Source organism: Anneissia japonica, unplaced genomic scaffold, assembly GCF_011630105.1.
Source record: "Anneissia japonica isolate Jap-2015-1 unplaced genomic scaffold, ASM1163010v1 scaffold997_len2565447_cov190, whole genome shotgun sequence".
Lineage (NCBI taxonomy): Eukaryota > Metazoa > Echinodermata > Crinoidea > Comatulida > Comatulidae > Anneissia > Anneissia japonica.
In genome coordinates, this window is record NW_022696369.1 from 1294075 (window position 1) to 1320331 (window position 26257).

At 32.4% G+C, this 26257-nt stretch overlaps 1 protein-coding gene across 2 annotated transcripts; it reads right to left on the reverse strand.

The window, feature by feature from the left end:
• On the reverse strand, nucleotides 1-25359 carry LOC117101980 (protein LMBR1L-like). Of its 2 annotated transcripts, none has more exons than XM_033242129.1 (11): nucleotides 25145-25359; nucleotides 22609-22702; nucleotides 14922-15095; nucleotides 12002-12105; nucleotides 10949-11075; nucleotides 10063-10131; nucleotides 8803-8940; nucleotides 6620-6867; nucleotides 6259-6332; nucleotides 5756-5913; nucleotides 1-5575 (listed from the first exon to the last, which is right to left on the reverse strand). In XM_033242129.1, the coding sequence occupies exons 1-11, from the start codon at nucleotides 25214-25216 to the stop codon at nucleotides 5304-5306; spliced, it is 1530 nt and encodes a 509-aa protein (XP_033098020.1). In that variant the 5' UTR covers nucleotides 25217-25359; the 3' UTR covers nucleotides 1-5303. The 2 variants fall into 2 exon arrangements, with proteins under 2 accessions (XP_033098020.1, XP_033098019.1); XM_033242128.1 differs by having other exon boundaries at nucleotides 8758-8940.
• Nucleotides 25360-26257: the final 898 nt, after the last annotated feature.

Consider the following 26257-nt stretch of genomic DNA (forward strand, 5'->3'; position numbering starts at 1 on the left):
TTTGTAACATGCATAGTTACGTAAAGCTGTGTTTACACTATCTAGGCCTAGATAGTAATTTGGTTTGACATAAACCTATCATTTCGTCATCTGATTACAGTGACCCAAGTATATTCACTGCCTAATTGTATAATAAAGTAACGCTGCTCTCGAATAAGCACCACACTGAGGCCTCCATATACAATATTTGTTATGGGCAGCAAAAGAAAATATTTATACATAAAACAAAGAGCACTATAACACTAACATATTTGAAGATTTTCATATAACAGATTTGAATATTAATTGTTTTATTGAAATCATATTGCAAAATCATGACAATGGAATATACACAAATATACTTTATATAACAAATGAACCTTAACATTTACAATAATACTATTTACAAAGAAAAAATATAAAATGAAAATTAATCCAAAAAGGCTTAAAAATTAAACTTTTCACTTTCAGCTTCATTTTAGATATTCTCAAAAATTTAACTTTTCAATCATTTTTAACAATATAACAAAACCACCAAAACAAAGTTATAAAACAAATATGTGCTTCTTTTTTGTTTCTATATAAATTATATAAATTTGCAATATTATTAAGAAATTTTGCAGAAAATAATCAGTTGGGTGTTATAAAAAGTATTATACTTATTTTAAAAATGCATATTTCAATAAAGGTGCTCATTTCATATTTATTAATTAAATCTAGTGCAAAACTTTCACACAAAAAAGTACAGTAACAAATCCAGTCAGTGTGTGCGCTGAACCATGGAAATCCTTGGGGCTATTCCACCTTTACTTCCCAGTTTCTGCTGGAGGATTGAAATACAAGTTACTACAGTATTCTCTTGGAAGAGATGTTTAAGCCATTGGTCCCTTGTGCAGCAAATCTCTTGTATGTTTATTGGATGGAAAGACTGGGATCCTATCACAACTTGCAGGCAATTTATGAACACTGTATAAGATGTAAAGGCCCAATGTAACCCAGAATCTTGAAGATCAAGGGTGAGCTTTTTTATGGAAGACCTAAACTATAGGGTAAAGTTTTCTTGTTATATATCAAACTGTATAACTAAAATAAACAAACTAAATCATGCACATATTTTATAATATTTCATAAATAATAATTATATATAGTTAAACTACTAACCTACATAAACAAAAATACTGCCAAGTTTCATTGAGCTCCCTCAGTGGTATAATGTCACAACAAAGAACTTAATTATTAAAGTAAAATAGACATAAATATAATACTGCATAAAAACTGACTTTTGTAATGTGAATATTTAGACATTGTATACTAAGATCTCCATGTGTATCATTTTACAGCATCCCTTAGGTTGGATGATGAGTTGTAGGGCCAGAGTGTGTTTATTGTGGCAATAAACATGATTGCATTGATGCAGGGGAGTATTACAAAAACAAGTGAAATTATTATTATAAATGATCGTGTGTTAAAGGTAAATGAATAGAGTTAAACTTCTAGATTTGAAGGATTGTCCTTTAGATTTAGATTTTTTGTAAACAAATTTTTGTCTGTTAGTTTACACTACAGTAAACAAAAATCAAATAACATATGGATATTTTTACAATGTTTGAATTCTGTATACCTTGCCATGAAGTTTCTTTAGTTAATAGCAAAGATCTTATAATAACAAGATAGCGTTCTCTGCGATTCTGCATGCAAATTCTGTAACAACGCAATGTAGGGTGCCCTCTTGCAAAAACAATTACTTTTCAACTTTGACATCGTTAACTAAAGATAGTGCATCTTGCAATTTCTGCATGCAAACACTGTAACAACTAAGATGTCCTCTCTAAAATTTAATTACTTTTTATGCTTCTTTTTACTGAACATCAACGCTTCTATTCTGTTATGCGTAAAATGGTGGAGAGCGCTATCTTGTTTATAAGATATTTGGTTAACAGCCAAATGGTATGTGGATGTCTGTCTGCCTAGATACATACTTAAAAACTGAATATAAATTATATCATTACAATCACTTTCAAAACAAAACAAAAAACAATATTTCAAATAAGAAAACTTAACATTTTTATGCAATAGTAAATTATAAATACCTGTAATATCAATAGTACTAATTTAGTTATTATTAACATTATGAGAGATGGCCTGAGAAGAATAAGTAAATGATAAATTATAAACAATGAGTATGTTTGTAACTCAGCCCATATATGCTAATTAAATGATTGGAAACAAAAATGCATACTAAAATTAAACTTTAGGCCTACAGATAACAGGTTAAAATGAGCGAATGCCAGTTTGAGTGAGTGCCAGAGTGAAAACAGAATTATTTTTGTGGACAAAACCAGGTGATATCAACTGGTACATTAGGGCGATTTCACAACCTTACGATAACGAATAACAATAATCATTATCATCATTTGTGCTTAAAACATTCTTGATGATTACGCTGTATGTACTGAATACGACCCTTGATTCATGCACAGGGCTTGAATCGCATACGCTGTGACAGATGTGCTACTGTGGGGGAAGGATTGTCCAAAACTTTGATGACGTCACCGTATTTGTTATTGTTTTCTTAACCTTGCAAAAACTCCCTAATGGCACTCTTGAGCAAACAGTTTAACCACAGAATCTTTATATTTTTCCAGTGTACATTTAGCTGGAGGACTACAACAAAAATTTTCCTGAAGTTAGCATTTGCACAACTGGTAAATGCTTGAAGTTTTTGTCCACATGTAATGGATCGAACTGGTTTCATTCAAACTGGCATCCACTTGTTAAGTACGATCTAAGATTTGGAAGGTATATTCTATAAAATCAGTGGAAGACAATTTAAAAATAAAGTTCATGTGAACAAGAAAATTATAACTAAAGCACAAAAATATAATTACATAAACTAACATAATAAAAATGATATTTTAGAAAATTCAATATCTGATGTACATTAATCAAAAATTTTTTTAATGAAATGTTTATACAACAGAGAGTATGTAAATAAAATCAGATGATTGGCATTGGGCCATATTAAGGGGGGTTTTTTAAGTAAAAGATGGTAGCTGAGCTGCACACTGTTATAAATTTATTTTTGTGGGTCGTAAGAAAATTGCTGTCGGGGCCCCATGTTCCCCCCCTGTGGTGTATAATAGCAAAAACAATATTTTAACCAAAATATCCTAAAAATATAACACCAGTTTCAAGCTGAAAAAATTTTAATGAAATACTTTCCAATCCATTGAAAAATCCAGAATGAAAAAACATTTTCCCTGCCAATTAAATTAAGCATAAAATAATACTGTTCCAAAAACCTTTACATAGATCCTTAAATTGGCTGGTAATAAGTTTAAGGAATTTCACATTAAATGGTCTGAAATTAATATGTTTAGCTCCATGTATCATTGACCGATAACTTTAATTTATTAATTACATTTTTCTCTTGATGTTACTTAACAATTAGTATGCAGTTTCTCAACAAATAGATCTGTTTGCATTCAGTACATATACAGAAGTGACTGACTGCAATATGTAACATTTGTAGCAGTAAGCATTTAAAGTGAACCATGATTAATCAAGAAATGTGGGCTTTGTTTAGCACTATTTTTTAAATTCTATCTCGTACATCACGCATTATCAATTTTACATCACAAATGAAAATACTTGAGTACATGCGTTAATAACATGTTTTGAAATTGCACTTTTCCCATGTTTTCTATGATCTTTTTTAAGAATACTTTATATCCAAGTTAACTATAATCTTATTAAAAAAAGGAAAAGTAAACTACCATATATCTATTGAATGTTTACGCTTTAGTGGAGAACTTGAAATGGAAAATTACTACTGTATTATACAACCAGAATGAGTTTATATTTTTTTAACATGCTGGTATAAAGAGACTAAACTTCTTTAAATGTCAAGAGGGAGGCAGACAGAATACATGCTATACACTATATTACAGTACTGCTATTCATTTCAATTATTATGTTCTTAGCGCTTGGGATGATTTTATTAATAGCACATATATCTACTTATGAAAATCTAATAGGTTATTATATTTGACTATTGTAATTATATTTTTTCGTAAGTCAATAATTTTGTTTTTTATCAACACATATATTATTGTTTCACAAGAAGTTCAAATCCTCCTTTGGTTTGGTCATAATGCATGGATTTCCACATTCTTTTATAAATCCAACTTTAATATGACATACAGTATTTCAATATGCAAACATTGGTGGCAGCATTTTTACTAGACTTCTACTTCATCAACAACAATTTCAAACACAGATTTCACAAGCAATATGCAATTTAGGACAACTTTAAAAATATTCTCCAAAATACTTTGACATCAATGACATTCATTTTTTTTTTTTTAGAAATACATACTTTGTTGCATATGGTTTGCTTTTGGTTGTATGGACAGGCATTTGATGCAAATGTTTTTCACAACAAAACAAAAAAATGAGCTGAAAATTGTACAAGTATATAGTCAACAAAACCTCATGTCCGTCTTCTCATAGTTTCACCATGCTTTGCCTATGTGTCTAATAAGTTCATCATTGTTTCTTGAAAATTATATACAATGTGCATCATGGAAATGCACATTACAATTTGGTGTTTTTATTTACATTGGTACATGTGACAACATATAGTGCTAATGTGTTGCCAAAGATATTATTGGCCAATGACATGACAGTAATATTTGTAAATTTTTTTTTCATTGGCCAATCGCATCATAGTAATGATTGTGAGGTTTTCTGTTGGCCAATGGCATTGCTGGAATGATCATTATATACAAGGTGATTAGGGTATTTGGGGAATTCTTGCATAAATTACAAAAATTATGTGCTAAATAGTAATTGTTTTACATACTGAAGTGTAGATTAAACTATACTGGATGCTGAGCATCTCATGTTTAGAGACTTTTTGACACAGCAGTAAGTGCCTGTTAATTAAGGAAACCAGGCAAAAAGTTTAGGTAGCACACAAGTATTCCTCAGACACAAAAACACAAATATATTATAACAAAGGCAATTATTCTAACTGGCAGTGATCCAATTAACTAGCGACCACTCACTTTGACAGTAGGTTTATGGAACCACCATTAACTCAACTATCACCCTGCTAACAAGGCATCTCTAGAATTCAACATGCTAGGGTTAGTTTCCTTATGAAGAATATTTCAAACATGATCACCAACTTTACCAGTGAATTTCTGCAGACTATTTGGATGTACATCAAGTGTATCCCCCATTTAGGATATATACTCTGTCTATATCTATCATTCGCACACTGATTATTGCCAAATATACTTTCTCATCATCGGTCCAATTTATTCACCTTTAGCAATATGTGGTAATCTGCCATTGGACATTAAAAGTTTTGGAGGCTTTGGGATCCAACTGGTCGCTCGTGATTTCCGCACTTTGTACATGTACTGGAGAACCTTCTGGAATATGTAACTACGTACGGATGCAGTGAAGCGGTTCACCAAACATAAAGAGGTTCCAATTGCAAACAGACCATTATATACGATAATGAAGTAGAAGTTATCCAACCAATCAAATTCTCCGAATGCACCAAGAAGATCAAAGTTTGTGATACCTGCAACATAAAAATAGTTTAGTTTTTCAGCAAAAAGTAGATAAAATCACTATTTAAATACAGTAGTATTAGTATATATTTTATATAACACATATATGTTTTTAGACATTAGAAAAACAGAAAATATATTTAAATGCTAGATCTCTATATTGCCTGGTAAATGAGGAATTTCACCCTTACCAAGACTCCTGGAAACAACAGGCAGCGCAGAGCTTAGGATCAATAAGACAATGCAATTGACTATAACTTTGGTCATGGGTGTTTCCTTGTGTTTAGGGACAAGAGAATGTAGCCATGGAACGCTGTAAAATCCTACCACTGATGCTAACATTAAATATCTGAACAACTGGTCAAGGGAAACTACTAGTATTTTAATTATGGGTTGTTTTAATTGAATGGATTATAAATTACTGCAATGCAATAGATACTATTATGAAATACAGTACAAATCATCTGTAAATATATCATTTTTTTCATTTGAACATATGCTTTTTTGCAGCAATACATAACAAACTGGTGCATCCTACTGTAGACCCAGGCATAAAAAATGAACTATGAACTATGAACTAAAAACATGATAATCAACACACAAATCTCCACACCTACACACACACTACACACCTAAATTTGTGTTATTCTTGTACTTTTCACATATATCATTATCTATGTAACTGAAAGGATACAGTATTAGAATAACCTCAAGAAGAGATCCAAATATTCCCAGCTTGGAAAAGGAAACCTTGCCGAGCCCTGCTTCCTGTGGGAAGAGATGGAATGAATGAGACAGAATTAATGATCATACTAAAAATGTGCAGTTAGCACTTGATTTTACACACATGACGTTTATACTTCACTTGAACTTAAACTTATGTGCAATTTACATTTGAACTTTATACATACGAGCAGTTTACACTTGAACTGACATGTATAAGTGGTTTACACTTGAAGAACTTATAAGTGTGTGCAATTCACAATTGAACTGACAGTGTACATAGTTTAAACTTGACCATCATATAAGTGTGTGCAGTTTACACTCGAACTTACACGTATGTTCACTGGGAGTGTGTCAAGACCGAACACCATCAGGAAGACATTCCAGCAAACCATGGACAAGGAAATAATCGTCAAAATGAACAGCAGAATCCATAACAACGGGTAACCAAGGTTACGTTGCCATGCTGATGACTGGACTCGCCTCTCCAGATTTTTTCTCTTGCGTGTCAATTTTACTAGTGTCTCCTGCAGCTCCTCCTGGTTCATGTTTACAGTATGATTTCCATTTGTGTGATTAACTAAAATATAAATATATTATACAATTTATATAATACTAACAAACAAAAAAATTTATAATATGCGAATGCAAAGTTTTATCAAATGTGCCAAGTGGAAACCAAACTTAATTCCCAGAAACAGCATTTATGCATGATTTCTTCTGTAGGTTTTTCATGACTAGGAGAAAATACTTTCATAAGAAATGAAAAAATCTAATTACTATAAAGTCAATAAGCCAATTCATAGTGAAGATCAAATGACATAAAACAATAATTTAACACACACAACATAGGCCTCCAAATAGGCACAGTGTTTTGGAATTGTCCAAATTTGCGGGAAGTTATAAGTAACAGAAAACAAAAACAAAAAAAAACCCCATAAAAAACAGAAAACATAGATGTAATCGAAACAATGCTAAGAGAACTTGCCGAAGCCAGTAAGAAATGTGGTCTGATGATGAAGATGCAGAAAATTAAAGTAGTAGAGGGCCCCCAAGTCCCCCACAAGTCAGTCATAGTGAATAGAAGCCAAATAGAAGAAATAGATGAATATTTATACTTAGGGAAAAAATCATTATTGGGGAAAAGAATCAAGATCAAGAAATAAACACACGGATTAAACTTGGATGGAGAAAATATGGAAGACTAAGTAACGTCATGAGGGGAAAACTACAAATACGTTTGAAGAGAAAAGTTTATAACCAGTGGAGAAAGTTTAACCGCAGCACAACAAAATATGGAAAGGAACATGTTAGGTGTTACATACAGAGACAGAAAGACAAATAAGTGGATAAGAGAACAAACACAAATTCAGAAGTGGGCATGACATGTTAGCAGAATGTCAGACAACAGATAGACCAAATCACTAACAGAATGAAGACCCATGAATGGCAAAAGGAACAGGGGAAGACAACGTAAAAGATGGAGAGATGAGATCGATACATACTGGGGAAGAGCAAATGGGGGCAACACAGCAAGAGAGAGATTGATTTGACATCAACATGCTGAGGCTTTTGTCCAGCAGTGGACTGGCAATAGCTGAGAATAAGTAACAGTTCCAGTTCTTCATCTTTACCATGAATATTAGATTATTGATGCAAGTATTCCTTACACTATGCATCGCATCACAGTTTAATATTTTCAGACGATTTTGAATGCTGCCGTCAGTCTTTATGCCTAGCCTACTGTAGGCTATTTTGAGTCTTAATGATTGTTTATGTCGAATGACTTTCACTACGGACATGTGCAGTTCAAACTACAGATTGGCTTATTGTTGAAAGTATATAAATATTAAATATATAGTGTTCACACACATAGGACAGAAATTCCAGGTGGCAACCAATTTGTTAATGTGTAGGATGACAATTTTGATTCAAGTTTTATGTGACAAATAACTGTGCATTGCCAATACATGGATAGGATATGAGATGCAAAGAGACATGACATATTTGGACAAATCACAGACACTTGCCACATAAAACTTGACAGTGAGGAGAGAGCTTTACATTGAAAAAAATGTAGAAAGAAGGAATGAAATCTAAAGAAATACAAATATGAAATACTTGTCGGTGAATAAAATTAATCAGACTAAAAAACAACGTGATCATGTGATACAATCTTATAAATGTGTACAATACCACAAACAAAACTTAGGAAGGATTCAGTAATAAAAAACAGACTATATATTTAACAAATTTACAGACACAACATACAATTTGGATTACTGTATACTGTATTAATATTTTTATATAAATGGACACAGAAAATCCTAATGAGTGTGCGACATCAATATTTTATGTGCATAATGAGAACTTCAGACATTAATATCATGCACTTATTAATAATTCCTATGAGTGCATGACATAAATATTTAAAGTGTATAACATGAAGGGGTAAAAAATGGGTTATTACATTCCGTGCAACCGACACCATCAAACGAAGAGGGCCCTTGACTACCTTTGAGCTTTCTTTGCACATCATCTTCCTCAAATTGTGCGGCGTATAGTTTCTCTTCAACATCCTCAATGAAGAATGGTTTCACCACTATTGCTCCAATTACCGAAAACATTCTCGTAAATCCCAGAGGTGCGGAAACTATAGTAAAATTCAAAAGAGAAAAGTTAACAATAGAAATTTTAAATACAGCAATTCCAACTACTGATGCTCCTTAATGTTATCTTGTCTGTGATCTTGTCTGCGATTTTCCTGTTACTATGCTAGTCTACTGCTTATTGTCTAGTTATGGTTGGCAACAAAGGATTCAATGATTAGTCAATTTGAGTGAAAACAGAGACTCGCTGATACCTTACGGTCATTAAGATGATCAATCAGTCAGTCGGCTTCATAACCTAGAACTAGTAATCTTCCATCAATTCTATTTATAGTCGTCAAAGTGAGCTGAGTTTTTTTAATTGAGTGTACCAGCACGTTTAAAGAAGTAATTCCAAGTAATGCAATACAGTGGGATTTGTTGTTGCAAATAATACCAAAATCCCTGATGCACTTATCTTAATAAGATAACACACACAAAAAAAAGTCAAGATAGGTAACAAAATGCAAAAACATGTGATTCTGCAATCATTTCGTAAGATAAATTCAGGTAAACTTTCAATTCTTTATTATGCAAATTTATATCATTATGACTAAATATGGAAATCAGAATTTTGTGTAGGATAGATAGCTAAGAATATTTACTTTTCAACATGATTTTTAGGATTAATTCAGACTTGTCAACGAAATTATCATACACAAAAATTGGACTGTTGAGGTCGCTACTGAACCTGTAAACATGAACACAGTACATCACTCAACTAACGAATTACTTCAATCAGCATGGACGTAAGCTAGGAGGTGCATACGCACCCTACCCACCTCCTCCTCCCATGGCAGCAAATTAATTAATCCCACTAAGTGAGTTATAATACTACTAATGATCATTAAGCTTTCGTTGAGACAGAAATTTAGTTTCGCTTTCTCTATTTTCGCATGCCCAGGTCCGCATTCTCAATTTTCGCACCCCCGGATGAAACTAGCCTACGTCCCTGTCCACGCTCTGTAAGCTGTTGCCCGACACAATGCTAGTCTTCTTTGACCATTGGTGAAAGTGTGAACAGATTGTTGTTGGAAAAATGCATTGCGTGATGCATCATTGTGATTTTATGGAATTGCATGAGTTGCAAACACAGTGTGCACAGCTTTACAAGCAAATTGACTTACTCAGCAACATCAGTACACCCAGTATGGATATACAGGAGTAGAGAAAAGGAAGATAGTAGTTCCAAACACCTGCAAAGAGAAAAAGAAATTACAGATGGTAGATTAGCTGTCAATGAACTTGTAAAATCAGTATAAATTCCTATTAGTATCTTTATTAAATACACAGCATAACTGTACATTCACATGTGAGCTAAAACCCTTTTTAAAGGTGAATAAAGTTTTATATTTGAAATAAAACTCTTTCGTTTTTGTTTTTTGTATGCTTTTGTTTGTTTTAATTTAGTTAAATTTTGTCAAGGGAGATACCTTCATTTGAAAGAGGAGGCTCTTCATTTAATATTATTTTTTATTATATTGTGTATATATTCAGTTTTGTATTCTGAGACATGAAATACATGAAATGAAATATTGTGTTCATATATTCCATTAATCATTATTTTGAGTATATGATTTGAAAGATGTCCTTGAAGGATCTGTGAACAGATCCATTTTGTGATTATACAAAGTAAGTCATGTGGAACCTCTCGATTAATGTTTATTGAAAGTTATAATAACAATATAATAATTAAGTCTTTATCTATTCAGTGAACTTTCCATAGTGCATCTTTAGTAACAAATATACTATGAGGGGACATTATTACTTGAGTGAAAATTGCTTATTGAACAATAATAGGCGGGTGTGGGTTAAAGTGCTCCAACCTTGATAAAAAAAAAATATTTTCATATACCTGGTTTCATTCCACTATGTGGATTTAAATTGTTGTGTTTAAATAGTGAAAGGTGGAAAATCAGTATTATTCTGCTAGATTGTGAAAGAGACATCAGCTGATAGAGGAATTAATAATAAAATGATATTAATAAAACTAAATATGTTTGTTTTACTGACTTGTGAAAGACTTCCTGCTTTTTTTATCTCCATCAAACAATGCTGTGGCAACCCATGCAAGTCCGAAGACCAACAACGCAAAGAGGAACAACATGATAATTGTCTCGTACAGCCGGGAAATGATGCCCTAAAATAGCATACAAAATTATATAAAAAGAGAAAATGAATGCGATAGACAAATGGTAAATGACAATACATTCTAGCCTTTTTTAAGTTATATTTTGTGCAATGATTTAAATTCTTTTCACAAACAGTGTTACAATAGGAGACATATGTGACATGAAGATGATTCTTTAATGAGTCCTGTGTCTACATTCTTCTTTCTGCAATAAATGTTATCTTTTCATATTATTGTCCTACTCCATTCTCATTACCATTGACAGTACACATAATACATTTTGATTTGATGATACTCTATCTAAACATTGAATAGAAGATCAATAAAATATATGTGCAGCATATTTGTAATTATTTTAAATGATGATGTCTCAATGGAGTAAAAATATTTTAGAGTTCTATCTATTTATTTAAGGAAAACATTTATCTAATTTGAAAGTTAATTTGATGTTAGAAATAACAACAGAAGAAACAGTGGTGATACAAAATATAGATACAGAAAGAAGATTAAAGCAATTCTATCGAAACTTCGAGACATTCAAAACTATCTACATGGTTTACCACAAGCATTAAATATATATTATTACTTCGCCATGAAAACCTTCAAACAAAATACAGAATATAACACATTTTAAATAGTAAGGGAACAGTGATTTTTTTAGGGAAGGATATATATTTGGGGAATTCTATGTAAAGATCTAGAGAGGGAAGTCATTTAGTGAGATTTTTTTAAGGCAATCTCTTAAAGTTTATTTTAGAGAGATATTATTTAAGGAACATTTTTAAGGAGGTTCGCAAAATAACTTGGTTAGGGTTCAGATAAAGGAATTATGTAGGAATGAGATTCTTTAAGCAAGTATTTTTGGAGAGGATTATTTCATGGTTGTAAGTACTTTATCTGTAGCTCGCATGCTATTCTATCTTAAGTTTACTCACCTTTTTAGAACCTGAAAAACCTTCAGACTCCGTGAATAAATAAGCAAAAGGAATCAACACGAACAAGGCAAAGTTTGAGAATAGGAATATTAAGTTCCAAAGACCTGAAAGAGTACATAAGATAAACAAATCGTATAATTTACATTTCTTTTAATTTTTCAGGGCAAGCTCTACTGTAAATAGCTGTTGTGTATTTATTTAATTTAAATCATCCATGTTTATTTTATACCTTAAACTATTTGTAGTACATTATTATTTTGTCAGCCTACAATAACCTATAAAATGCATCATATAATGATTAGAGATGGCTATCCAAATTTCTCCATTTCAACATAGAGCTTCAAATTCTAGAACGTTCTTTGCTCAACACAATATTAATTCAGTCTATTCCTTGCCCTTTTCCCATATAATTTAATCAGCATGCATTATACAGTACTAGCAAATCTACTGATCTCATATTTTTAGAATTTCAATTAGTTTTTACTATTCTGTATTATGTATGTTTTTGATCCAGATTTTCATTTTGAACAATATTTTAAACTGTTACACTAAGATAATGTACATGATAACAGCTAATTATAGGATGGAAGAACATGATGTTCTCTGTAAGCAAAGTCTCATTATGAGGCATAGGGAAAGCAGAAATGTTGATAATATTTTGTATAATAGGTATATGTAAGTAATTTATTTTGCTTTAAACTGAGCCTGGGATACAGCACAATATTTTATAGAGCTTTCAGTAATTTTGTTTCTATCTTGACTACTGTCCTGCCAATTTTAAACCAAGTCTATTTGTTATTAGGTCACCTTGATATGTTATTCAATACCTACCTGGTAATACTATCATGACAGCATATTTATAGCAGTACAGGTAGATGCATTTTTTATAGAACTGATTAACACAGGATGTAAAATTTAAGTCTATTCCTTCTTTCAATAAGCATGAAAGCACTCTATCTTAAGACTTGCCTAGCTTACCAGGCAGGTACTGTATTACTAGTAATCTTTAGCTATAGTGGCAAATCGAGTGGCCGAGCTGTAAGGCCCAGGTGCTACTAACTACAGCCTTAACATAGTGCTGGTTCGAGCCGCTCTTCATCCAGGGATCTGTTGGTAACCAAGTCTTCTCAGATAAGGACCTAAAATGGAGGTCCAGTGTACACATCTGGCTTGTGTGCATTTTAAAGAACCCATTGCCTCTTTCGGAAGAGTAGGGGGTTACCCTGATGCTACAGTATGGTTCCATTCAGCCCCTGTTGTTGAGCAATGATGTGAACATGTAGTTACTATAAGTGCCTCTTTACGGTGGCTTGGTACAGTAGTCACGAACAATGCCCACACACAATTCAATAATGCTACGAGTTATCAGTTATCCTCCTACCTTTACCTTTAAAATAGTTTCACTTGAAATATTAATTGGTAGACTATATATGCAGGATGTAGTGATTTAATAATTAAAAAAAAAATCTTTCCAGTTCGCACTAACCTGCCGTGTGTTTTCAAATTTGCAATTACTCAGTTCAGCATGGTTAGTATCTGCACTATACATATCTTTGTTTTCAATGTATGTTCATATTTTCTTTAGTATAATTAAATTTCCAGTAAGTATATTAAAAATTTCAGACATTTTAGGAAGATATCTTTTTGTAATAACAGATTATGGCTACACTTAGTAGAAGAGAGATGAGATAATATTATTTATATTAAATCCAATAATGTCCATATTAATTGGCAAACACCACCTCATAAATTCCAATGCCACTTTTTAATAACTAAATCACGTCTTACTTTCTGCATGTAATAATGCACGTTTCAAAACATGTGCATAATGTTATGAGAAATAGTTTTTTGTTTTATTATATAAACAATTTAAGTTTTGCTGATGATATGGTCGTTCTTTCCCCCTCAGTCTCTAGCCTACAAAAACTTATGTCAACAATTTGCTGAAGAGCATGATGTAATGTAAAATGCAGAATGTCTGTTTGTATGGTGTTATGCCCTAAAACAAGACTGTCCAGTGTGCCAAATACGTTTCCTGTAGGTAAAAAACTAGACTATATTGATTCTGTTTAGCACCTGTGCCTTATAATTTCCAATGACATGAAAGATGAGAATGACATTATGCGGCAGTATCTCTCCCTTTGTATAAGTAGAAACATTCTTAGAAGTTTAAGAAATGCTCTAACAATGTTAAATGCATACTCTTTAGTTACTGTATAAACATTGTGCTTCATTGTGGGCAAAATACAATGTAACCACCATTAGATCTTTACAAATTTGTTACAATAATGCTTTTCACATGTTTCTTAATTTGCTGAGATTTTGTAGCGTTAGTGGGATGCTTGTTGTTCGAGGAATTCCTTCATTTTATGAGTATCATGTACTTTTAAATTTCGTAGAAGAGCCACTAGTAGCAAAAACATATTAGTAATTACAGTGACACAACACATGCTCAATAGCTCCAATGTATGTGTTTGTATATGTAAGTATATATGTATACCTGTACATTTAAGACAACTTAAAGTTTATCTCTATCATATTATCATTACTTATAAATAGCATTTCTTCGAAGATCTTGTCTTGTCGTCAACTGCAGATAAGATATTGACCTCTGTTTGTTGCCATGCATCAATGACTAGTGGTCTGATACGCATGCGAGCACATGAGCGTGAAGGAATTGGATGCTTCAATCAGATTTGAATTCCCAACAAACCCCCAATGGCCTAGTTGGTTGAAGATTCCTCTTCTTTAATGTTTATGTATTTATTTATATATTTTGCAGCATTGCTACAAGACATTTTAGAGTTATCTCTATCATATTACTACATATTTATACATATTGGTTGTATATTATGTTGTTCTATGGAGTTATCCCAAAATAAAGTGAAATAAATGAATGAATGAATTGACTGAGTCTCACCGTGAACCAATGCATCATTGAGCCAGCGCATGTAGTAGTTGTTAGGGTAACGCAGGAGTACCTCATTGCTGGCGATGGTAAATGGAAGTAGTAGGACTGCTCCAAATGACACAGCTAAAGTGAATACACAGATCCAAAGGGAAACCTTATACACCATGGCATCTTCAACGTCATCTGCAAAGATTGCATAAAATAAAGTAAAATATTTTATTTATATTAAACTAAAATTCAAAAAGGAGGGGTCTTTTTCCTTTTTTGCAACCTGACATTAAAACCATATGATGTTTGTGTCAATAATGTCCAGGAATCTCTACGAAACTGTATGTTAATTTCTGTTAAGAAACCCTTAGTTGGGTTATATTTTTATATTGTATTTTAGTTCACTATCATCCAACAGTGAGTGGCTCGACTCTTACAGAATGGGAGTGACGCTCTATGAATTTCTGTTCATTAGGAAAAAATAATTGTGGTACATTCGGCTGAGCACTCACTGCATCAAATCCAACTCCGCTCTCTGTGAGCTCTAATCGCCCGACGACTGGTGGGCGTAGTGAATGGGATTTGAGCGCAGAACACTGGGATTGGAATGCAATCTTTTAAACCATTAAGCTAAAACTATCACTCCCAATAAAAAAAATAATTGAGTGGAATTCCCAGGATTGCAAAAACAGTATGCAGTATGCTCTGCACCTAACCAATCACACGAGTTCAAGGAATTTATATTTTTTAACAGACATAAATATATGAATATTGGCTATGCATATAATTGATGGAAACATTGGAAACTGTTAATTAAAGCCTACCATTGCTAGCTATCCTTGCTCTATGCTATTACACGCTATGCATCCCTTTTGATTCAGTTGCATGTCGGGGATGGACAGAAAGTGGCCAATATACGTGGCCAAATTAAAGCCTACCACTGCTACAGTAGTTATCCTTGCCCTATGCTACAGTATTACATGCTATTCATGCCCTTTAGATTCAATTGCATATCTGAGAGCGGAAGTGAGCAGGCAAATATACATGTTCAAATTAAAACCTACCATGGCTAGCTATCCTTGCCCTATGCTATTATGCTATGCCACTTTTATTCAACTTTGCTTTTGGGGTGGGAACAAAGCGGGTAAACATCACATGTATTGAAGAAATTATGGTGTAATAGTAGGGCAGCAAGCGTGTAGAACAAATCATGGTGGAAGTATTAAGAAGTCAATCAAATCTCTCAGCATATTAATATTTCTTCCTTTTGTAGCTTATTCAAAAACATGTTCAAACAGGTTCAAGTTCAACTTACTTATCCTGACCTTGCTCAAGGCCAATAAGATATATAATATGTTAAACATTTTTATAAATGACATTCACTGACGACCGTATACTGAATGCTAATACTGGTTTGATATTTATAGTTTTTTTGTCAATATAATTCTATTAATAATTAAATGGGCTCAAGGCCTTCTTAATTAAAAGTTATACCCTGTGATATGTTAATTCTAAAATTCTAATCTGTGGATGGGTAGGAAAGACGAGGACAATTTGATTGATCTGGCGTACTGGTAGGTGAAATTCCAATAACCCAATTAGTAGTTTGAATTGCACATGCCCGTATAAATGTTAATCGACATAAACAAACATACATACAATAACATACGTTTATGATGAGTGAAACAACAACATTACAATAATTTTTAATCTTTGTCCAAAAACTGTAAAGAAACATCTGGGAGAGTCAATTTAAGCACACACTGCTTTGTTGTCTTGTTTACTAATTATAACCATGATGCTTCTTCTTTAGTTTATTAAATTCAGTCGCAATGCACTAAGATTGTTTGGAAAATTTAAGAGGAAAAATTGAGGAGTGAGGTTTTTCTTTGGGAACATAGCACTGGGGACTGCAGACCTACTCTAAATGATCCTACCCTGGGATGCATAAATGTACTGTACTTTACAATTTGTTTATTTTTTTGTATAGAAATTTTTTCTAAAATAGAATATTGAATTATTTAATTAATTATACTGTAGTTAAGTTTTTATGTAATTTTGTTCTTTATGTTAAGCGGCCTAATAATAAGTGATTACAGACTCTTCTCTACCAAAAGATCAAGTTGAATTACTGTAAAATACAGTACTGTACTATGTTTGCTATGAGAATCGGATATTATTTTGAACTATTATTTTTTTGTTAATAATTCATTATTCTTAAATATCATCTCAGTTTTTTAAAATGAGTCATAATCACAAAACCCACAATTATGTAAATTTGTAACAGTCAAATTATGGAACGATTTCAGTACAGATGCTTGCTTGAAAATTGGATTATGGTACTGCAAATTCAAAGTATAGATGAATTCACTCAAGTCATTAAAATGATCGAAAACACAATTAAAAATATAGACTGATAGACAATGTGCCTTCAATATTAATTATGTGTGTGCAATAAAAACTGAGATGTGTACAATGGACTCTTCCATTTGCTAAGATGGTATTAAAGGTTTAGACAGTACTCAATTATTGCTCAAGGTTTATGCCATAATTTATTTTCATTATTCTGTGTGTAAGCCATTTTTATCTCAAATATAATTCTAAAGACCCATGACAAATTTAGTTGTAGTGTTCTCATATCTGCATAACCGTATCTCGATACATGTTTTACGTTTTACAATTGTGTAGATCCATGCTTTTAAAACTGATTCAATGAAATCATTGTTAAGGAATGCTCCTGGTACAAGGCATACAGCAAATGCTGATTGTAATATCCACAAAGAAAGGATGCCAAAAGGCGGGAAAGTAATAACCCCATTGTCTATCGGGACCCTACAGTATTAACAATCTACAATGTTACAGTTTAACAATTTAATATAGAAATTTATGGACCTCGAAGACCAAAAGTGAATTGTGGGTTTGTCTTGTTGACATAGGTGTCTTGACACACTCCCGTGAACAATGGATGCTTCTTGGGAAATTACAGTGTATACTTTTATCATAGAATGTAGGGAATTGTATTAACTAGACTAGTATTACAATGTATAATTTGTACGTGACATAATAAACAATTTTTCCCTTGCTTAACTCCATACAATCTAAAATTCACACTTTTGGAGGCCTTTACAACAAAAGTGCCAAATTGCTTCATTACTATTTCATTTAATTTCAAACAAAAATATTTTGTAATAAACTTGCAGTCTTAAGCCGAGCCGGGCACTCACTGCTCACAACGGTTGTCGACCGACACGATTATATCGAGAACGCAATGCCACAATGCGCCACAACAAGCGAAGGATCGTCTTTAACGATGATAAGTTCACACTGACGCCGACAAATGTTGTATAGCGCTGAACCGGGAGTGGAGTTGGAGTCGTCGTACCACAAAGTAAGCGCCAAGCTTTAGTATTAGGCGAGCCTTTTTTTATACCCTGTGTTTGGTAATCTACATCTGCGAATAATGATAATTTGAATATAAAGTGATATTTTTGGCTTATTATTATCACCACACCTGCCACTGTCAAAAAAGCATTCAGAACAATACACAATTTTCATATTAGCCTTTGATCTCTATGCATAACTAATTTTCTCTGATAATTTACTGTATTCACATTATTTATATTCATAATTAAAAGAAAGTTATTCATAAAATGCTATTTATTATGGTGAGTTGTAGAATACAATTTGTTACAAATTAATAGCAATTTCTGTACAAATTATTTGATAAAAGATAACTACAAAATAAATACATTCTTTTTGCTTACTGTAGCTATTGTGGAGATGATTTTGGCATGAATGTTTTCCGTCAGCATTTTAAAATGCATGTAACAGTTTGCGGATCTTGTAATACCTGTATGTGAATTATTGTTGAAAGGGAAGGGTATCTTTCATTAACGGTAGATAATGTTTGTGATTAGTTAGTTAACTAACTTGAAGAATTAAGAACGCAAAATATTTTTATTGCCTAGTTTATTATGTTGTTACAGTAGCTTTTATAACGAGACAATAGTTTTTTTGCCAGTGCATATTATAATAATGTTCCTATCTATGTATAGCAGCAACAAGATAAATTATCTTTATTATTCTCTTTAAGAATGTTCATACAGTATATAGCCTACAGATCTGTAAATAACGGAAATTGTAATTGCTCCAATGCATCTTATTGGACAACTTACTTGAGTCTATAAAATGATTAATTCATAGTTTCAATTTAATTTTTGTGGGTTTTTCAAAATTCTGATAATAGAATGGTGAATTTTGTCATATTTGTTTTTACAAAATTGGCCCGAAATCAGTTTTAAAAACATGTACTATGCAGCCTATATTCCTAGGCTTATCAAGTGTACTGTCTTTTCTTAAGCTGTACAGATTTTATTATCACATTGAATAATTGATTTTAAGTATTATATAAGGATAATAAATCTATGAAGTTATTTTAGTTTCCTTTTCAAAGCATAGAGGTTTCAATATAAGGTCAAAGTATTTCCTTATTGGAATAAACTTGTAAATTTGGTCCCTGGGAATCAACCTGCTACTGAATTGAAGAGTGCAAAGGGAGACAACACCTTTTAAATGCTCTTTTATGAAGATTGTGTGTGGAGGAGATATGGAACTTGAAGGTCATTAGAGGTCTCTGTATAATAAATGTTATATGTGCATATGGGCTACTCAAATATAAAATAATATGAATACGCCTCTAGAAACCCATTGTTCAGTTGATTACAATAACACAGTTACACAATACCATATGATTAAAGGTCATTGTTTACATCAGTGACATGCCTTGATTTCCAAATCCAATAGCAACTTAGCATTTATCTGCTGGTACAGTGCAACTTGGACCCCAGATGCACTGGTCAAGACAACTGGACCTATCATATGACACACTGTAGTTCATAATTTCATTTTTAACATTACAAAATTTCCTAGAAGTTGGAAAATTTCAGCAGAAATTATCTATAAACATTTAACTTTGTAAGAAATACAAAATAATAATTTTTCTTTTCTACAATACTTAAGAAACCAAAAATGTAATTATAATAATGGTATGCAAATGTCCCTCCTCTCCATTATTAGGGATAAAAAAAATGTATACATTAGTTTTCTCAACATTATGCAAAAAAGAGTAAAGTTTTTTCTTGACATTTAAGAATTGAAAGACTCAAACTTTTACCAGTATCATTGTTTGTTGTTGACTTTGTCTGCTTTCTGTTAGAGGTCACCTTGTGACAAGTGGCAATGACACTTCTAGAAGGGATCCAGACCATTCAATATACTTTTTATTCAATAATATACATTTATTAAGTCTTGACTCTTATGTATAATTACATAAAAAATTACTTATGTTATTGTTATTTTTTTGTCTTTGATGGTCGAATAAATGTAACTTGAACGTGAACCATTTTGAACCATAAAGAATTAAAAGGCAAGATGGTAATATATTGTACAGTGTTCTATAATGTATTTCCTATTTGCTTCCGTACCTTTCTGAAGTTAAAAGCTCTAATCAATACTCTATTTTTTGTGCTATTAATTTGGTTTTTTGTTTCTGTATACAGTAGGTCTACTGCTGTTTTAAATCAAGTCAATACTAAAGAAATAAATAATGAAATATTGAAATGTCAGAACACCAAAAATGTTGGTAATGTCATCTGATAGCAGCTTTAAATTACTGATCTTATGGAAATAGTTTAGGTCAATTGAGGACACACATGACCACCAAACCGACAACAAAATATTATAATTGTAAATGAAAATGTGTGGTACTGCCATAGCTAAAATAATGTAGCTGATGCTACTATGTTTTCCAGTCAATCACCATTGTGTAATTAATTAATTCAACATCTGTGCTAGCTACAATTTGAACTTTATTATTTTAAAGCCAGGTTCCGGGAAAAAAAAAATTTATGTTGTACTACTGACACAATAAGGGTTTTTGACAAAAACTCGGAAACGGTTAATGAGATGTGCAGATTTTTTAATTTAAAAACTGGGGCAAAAAGGGTTTTGAACATTCGAAAAATCTGCTCTTTTTTTCAAAACTCAATTTTTATCTTAGAAAAATCAGATTCACAAACAAACATTTTTTTTCTTCTTGAGCCCGACTTTAACTTTTAAAACGTAAGAATCTTAAAATACATTAGAAATGTTTTATTTTTAATGTCAAGAAGTCAATGAAAAAGAAGGTGCAGATTATCTAAAATAACTAAAACAAGGAAATAAAACACAAACGAAACTAACAAAAATAAAATTCAGCAAATAGAACAATCCATATATTGGTCAGTGCACTTAATGTTAAACCTACTTAATTACTTTAAACTAATGTATACCTGTAATACAGCAGGAATGTAGTTATAGTTGGTGAGGGCCACCTAGAAGTTTTCCACCCAGTCTAAAGCTAATTTCATGGCCCTCCACCCACTTTTATTAACCTCCTTGACCATCCTTAAAATCCAATCATTATTAATTAGAGTTTACCAATGTTATCACCCACCCACCCACCATGAAAATGTCTACAGTAGTTTTAGTTTTCTACAGCTACAACCCTGAATACAGTACATTAAATAATACTACTTTGCATTTCTTGAGCTTATTACATCATATTTCATTAAAAAAATTAAAAACATTGATCTCCATGAGCATTTGAACCCGAGATACCATATCCACATCCTTGTGGTTACCATTTATTATAAAGTGGAGTCTTGCTGTTTTAATGCCATATCCTACCACACTAAGCAGGAATTAAGTTGCCATACAGATTTAATTAAAATTTAACATTACATCAAATCTTGCATAATTTATTGATCCGATTTAAGTCTTGATTTTACAGCAGAATCTACATTACAACATCTTTGGTCTTTCATGTAAAGATCAACATCAACTTGTATTATCACAACATTTCACTGTATATCATTTAGTACATAATGATCCATTATCTGAGCAATATTCTCATTGACATTAGCTTATGCCACGGTTAATAGGAGCTGTTAACACTAGTACCCTACATGATATTGTTTGAATGCTAAATTATTGTACAGTTACAAGCTCATTAAATGTTAATTATATGAGTCAAATGGCCAAGCGGTTAAGGCAGTTGCACTGCAGCCTACAGCCATAGTATCGGCGCTGGTTCGAACAGCACACTCGCCTATAGTTCTGAAGGTGGAACAAGTTTTCTTGGATAAGGACTATAAACCATAGGCCCAATGTGCAATTGGCTCATGTGCACTATAAAGAACCCAGTACATCCTTCGAGACGAGTAGGGGGATACTCCAGTGTATTGGTACAGACAGCCCCTATGGTGAACGATGAGAGTTGCTAGTACTGGTTTAACGGGTAGCACAGACACCAAGGGATTCTGAGGGATGATAAAAGTCACTGAAGTGTCTTGTTATGGATACCGGCGCTATATAAATCTACACTATTATTATTATTATTATTATTATTATTATTATTATTATTATTATTATTATTATTATTATGTAATTATAAGCTATATTAAATATATTTGCTCGAATATTGATAGAATTATAATATTTAAAGATGTAATATGGTTGTTTGAGAAAATCTGTCTCTTTTGCGTAACTTATCATGAACGATTTTATAATAATTCAGGGATATTTCAGATTATATCACTGCCAGTACATTTTATTAAGATGGCGAGTGGAATATGATGTCAAATACAAAACATGTTTGTACAATACTTACATGAAAAATAATCTTCTTTATCTGGCTGTCTCTTGAATTTGTAGATTATTGCATATGACACCATATATAGAAATGCAAAGAACAGGAAATCAATCTGGAAACAAACACAAAAGAGAATACACTCAGTTTTGTTGAAAAATACAATAAGAAACTGTTTACTAGACAATATATCATCATTATGCAAAATATTAATAGATAACAGATGATAACTAGAAAACAATTCAATAATACTTTTTTAATGCATGGGTTTGCATCTTATATATAAACATATATTTCTTGAATATAAATTGTAAAAGGTGTTTTAGCATTATTTAACAGTTGGTGGATCCATGAATTTGAAATTGAGTGGGCACAGGGAAGGACTTTCAAAGGAAGAGGGTCTATACCACCTCATGCCCAATATGGTTGGGGCTGAGGTAACAAAATTTATGATTATGGCACCTCTAGATTGTCGGAAATGGCACTCTTTTTTTTCTCCATTTCTTTTTTATTTTTTAAAATTTCTAAGGGTGGGGGACTGTTCCCCCTTGAATTCACCACTGTTTAAGGTGTTAAAATTGATAAAAATCTTAATCGGAATATAGTCATATCAATGAAAGATTGTTATTCTGTCCAGAAACAGACGAGTTTAATACATTTGATTGTAATTTTTTATAAAGCTTTTATTTTTATTAATTCCTTCGGCCAGATCAACTATTTTTCTAAGTGGTTATTAAAAATCCATTGTTAAATTGTGCAGCAAAAACAGTCTACACACTCTTTCCAAAAAAAAACAAAAAAAAAAACAATCATTATAAGGTTGATACACCACTAAATAGGTTGGCAGAAGTTTTAGCAATTAATCAAATCATTATTGCTTTGACACACTGTACCTGTGTGTCAATGACTTTGGACTGACAAGGTGACTGCTTTGTTTATGAGCTTGGGAGAGAGAGGAGGTAAAAATCGGCAGAGAGTCAAATTCAATTTCTAGTGCATAACCATTTATTGGCTTTGAAAATACTGCTAACAATAACAAGTCATTTTATTGGAATTTGAGCAGTAATATCATTGCTCACATCACGAACTAACACAATTAAAGTAGATTGTGTTAGTTAACACAATCAAAGTAGATTGTGTTAGTTCGTGAAATCAAGAAAGCGTGTCAAAATACGCGCTGCTGTTGTTAAGGACTTTTTGTGTGGTAAAGAATACAAAATTGCTTGACAACCAATACGCGCTCGTTTTGACGCGCTACTTGATTTCACGATCTAACTAACTAACTAACTAACACAATCTACTTTGATTGTAAAACTCAGGATATTCAGTACTTTTATGACTAGTTTATTTATGACAGTACACAAGCTTTTGTGCACACAGTGCACTTCTTCAGGTGAATGTGATTGTGTTAGTTCGTGATGTGAATGACGATATGAAGAATTTTAACCATAATAATTGGCCCTATTTAGCAGAATCAGGTCCTAAATTGTACAACCTATCTCATTTACTCAAACAATGTGTATTCAATGTGCTTCTTTCCCATTATTTTATCTGATAAACATTTTAAATGTTTGAAAACCTTACAAGTTTGCTGCTCTTAATTTATTCACCATGTTTATTAAAATCTACTGCACAAAAAATCGCATACTGTAAATTCAAGTCTCTCCAAGAATTCTTGGAGATTAACCAATCTCCAGCAAAATCATGACACCTGTATTTGCATGTTTTTTTTACTGTATTATCAATTGATGGGCATCAACACTCGCATTGTCGCAACAAAATAAAATTACATGTGCTAAGAAAACTTATTTAACCAGACCACTCGGAAGTGGCTTCTTTCAACTTTTGACCCCTGTAAAGTGCACAGCGATTACGCTAGTACCAAAGATCTTATAATAACAAGATAGCGCTCTCCGCGATTGTACACGTGCGTTCATGTTAAGTAAAAAGCAACAGAAAGTAATTGTAACTGAGAGGCCTTCCTAATTGTTACCATGATGGTTGTTGTTCCAGGACTTGCACATAGAACATAGATGTCAAATTTCAAAAGTAATTTTAATTGCAAAAGTGCGCCCTACACTGCGTTATTACAGAATTTGCACCCAGATATCAGGAAGAACACTATCTTGTAATTATAAGATCTTTGCAAAAGTCCCCGTACACGCTACTTTTTTTTAGAAGTTTAGTGTGGAGGTAGTACTATTTATTATCATTAGAGAAAGAATAAGCAAACCAATTCGAAGGGCTTTATCGCCATTACATTAACTAAGAGCAATGCAAGGTTGTTCGACTAGCCCTAAAACACGCTACTTTTTTTTAGAAGTTTAGTGTGGAGGTAGTACTATTTATTATCATTAGAGAAAGAATAAGCAAACCAATTCGAAGGGCTTTATCGCCATTACATTAACTAAGAGCAATGCAAGGTTGTTCGACTAGCCCTACCTAGGCCTAGGCCTAGGCCCTAGTTCAAATTTCGGTGGTACCGCCTCTCGCAATAAAAACATGCAGAGCAAAACGCCTAGACTAGGCTCGCCTTTGCTTCCTTCCTCCTCCTTACCAGATTCTCTCGAACAGCATCATGGAAAACTTGTTCGCTTGGGTTCCAATCCCGTTCTTCTGCTCCTGCCATGATATTGGAAAGAAGACTATGTTTGGTTTTTGATTAAAATTACCGTTCGATTAACTAAGGCACACATTATTGTCAAGCTGAAACTCAGAGCTCTGACTTGTTTTTTTATTTCACAATCTCTCGCACTTCACAGATTTGGAACGATTTTGAAATGTAAATATATTATTATTGGCCTTTGACATTTTGTTGGTCTACATCATCCATTCGTCTTTTAGTTTTACTGATACAATATAGCGCAAGTTATCAACTTTGCCATGACTTTCCACATCTAAATCTACGTGGACAAATGTATCTCTATATTTTTTTTTATCATATGTTTTTTTCCTTAATGATTGGTTACACATATAAATACATAGAGCTATGGTATTATTACCATAATCATTAACAAACATATTATATTCAAATTTATGAAACGAAATATAAAAGAAAAAACTGTGGACTTGAAAACTTTATCATGAATTCAATTAAAATTGTAATTGTTTTAAAGATCAAATAAGGTATAAAAGTTTTCGATTATTTTACAGACTTTTAATAACGATTTGTTTTTATATTGATATATATGCAAGTAGGGCCTACTGTCCCATATATCTGTCACACTTTAGTATATAAATCAAGATAGCCGTTAACACTGCTAAATGCTACACGATGTCCCTCGAACATTACCTTTCTTTAATGATTTATATATAATTTAACCGTGTTAACGGCTATCTTGAATTATATTATGCAACTATTTGTTCCAGTCGTACCTATTGTGTATTAGAGCGTATCTGGCAGTTATTTTAAATCTGTTCAACCATGAAGTCTCTGTGGTCTAATTATTATGATGCTCGCCTTGACAGCGAAAGGTTGCAGGTTCGAATCCCGTCAGAGGTATTTTATTACACAATTTCTTTAGTCATATTATAGGATACGGTAACGTCCGTTGAAAGCTATTCTACACGATGTATTACCGGTATCATGTTCTTTATTCAAACACAGTATATACATTTCTTTGATGATTTAGTCTCTCTCTCTCTCTCTCTCTCTCTCTCTCTATATATA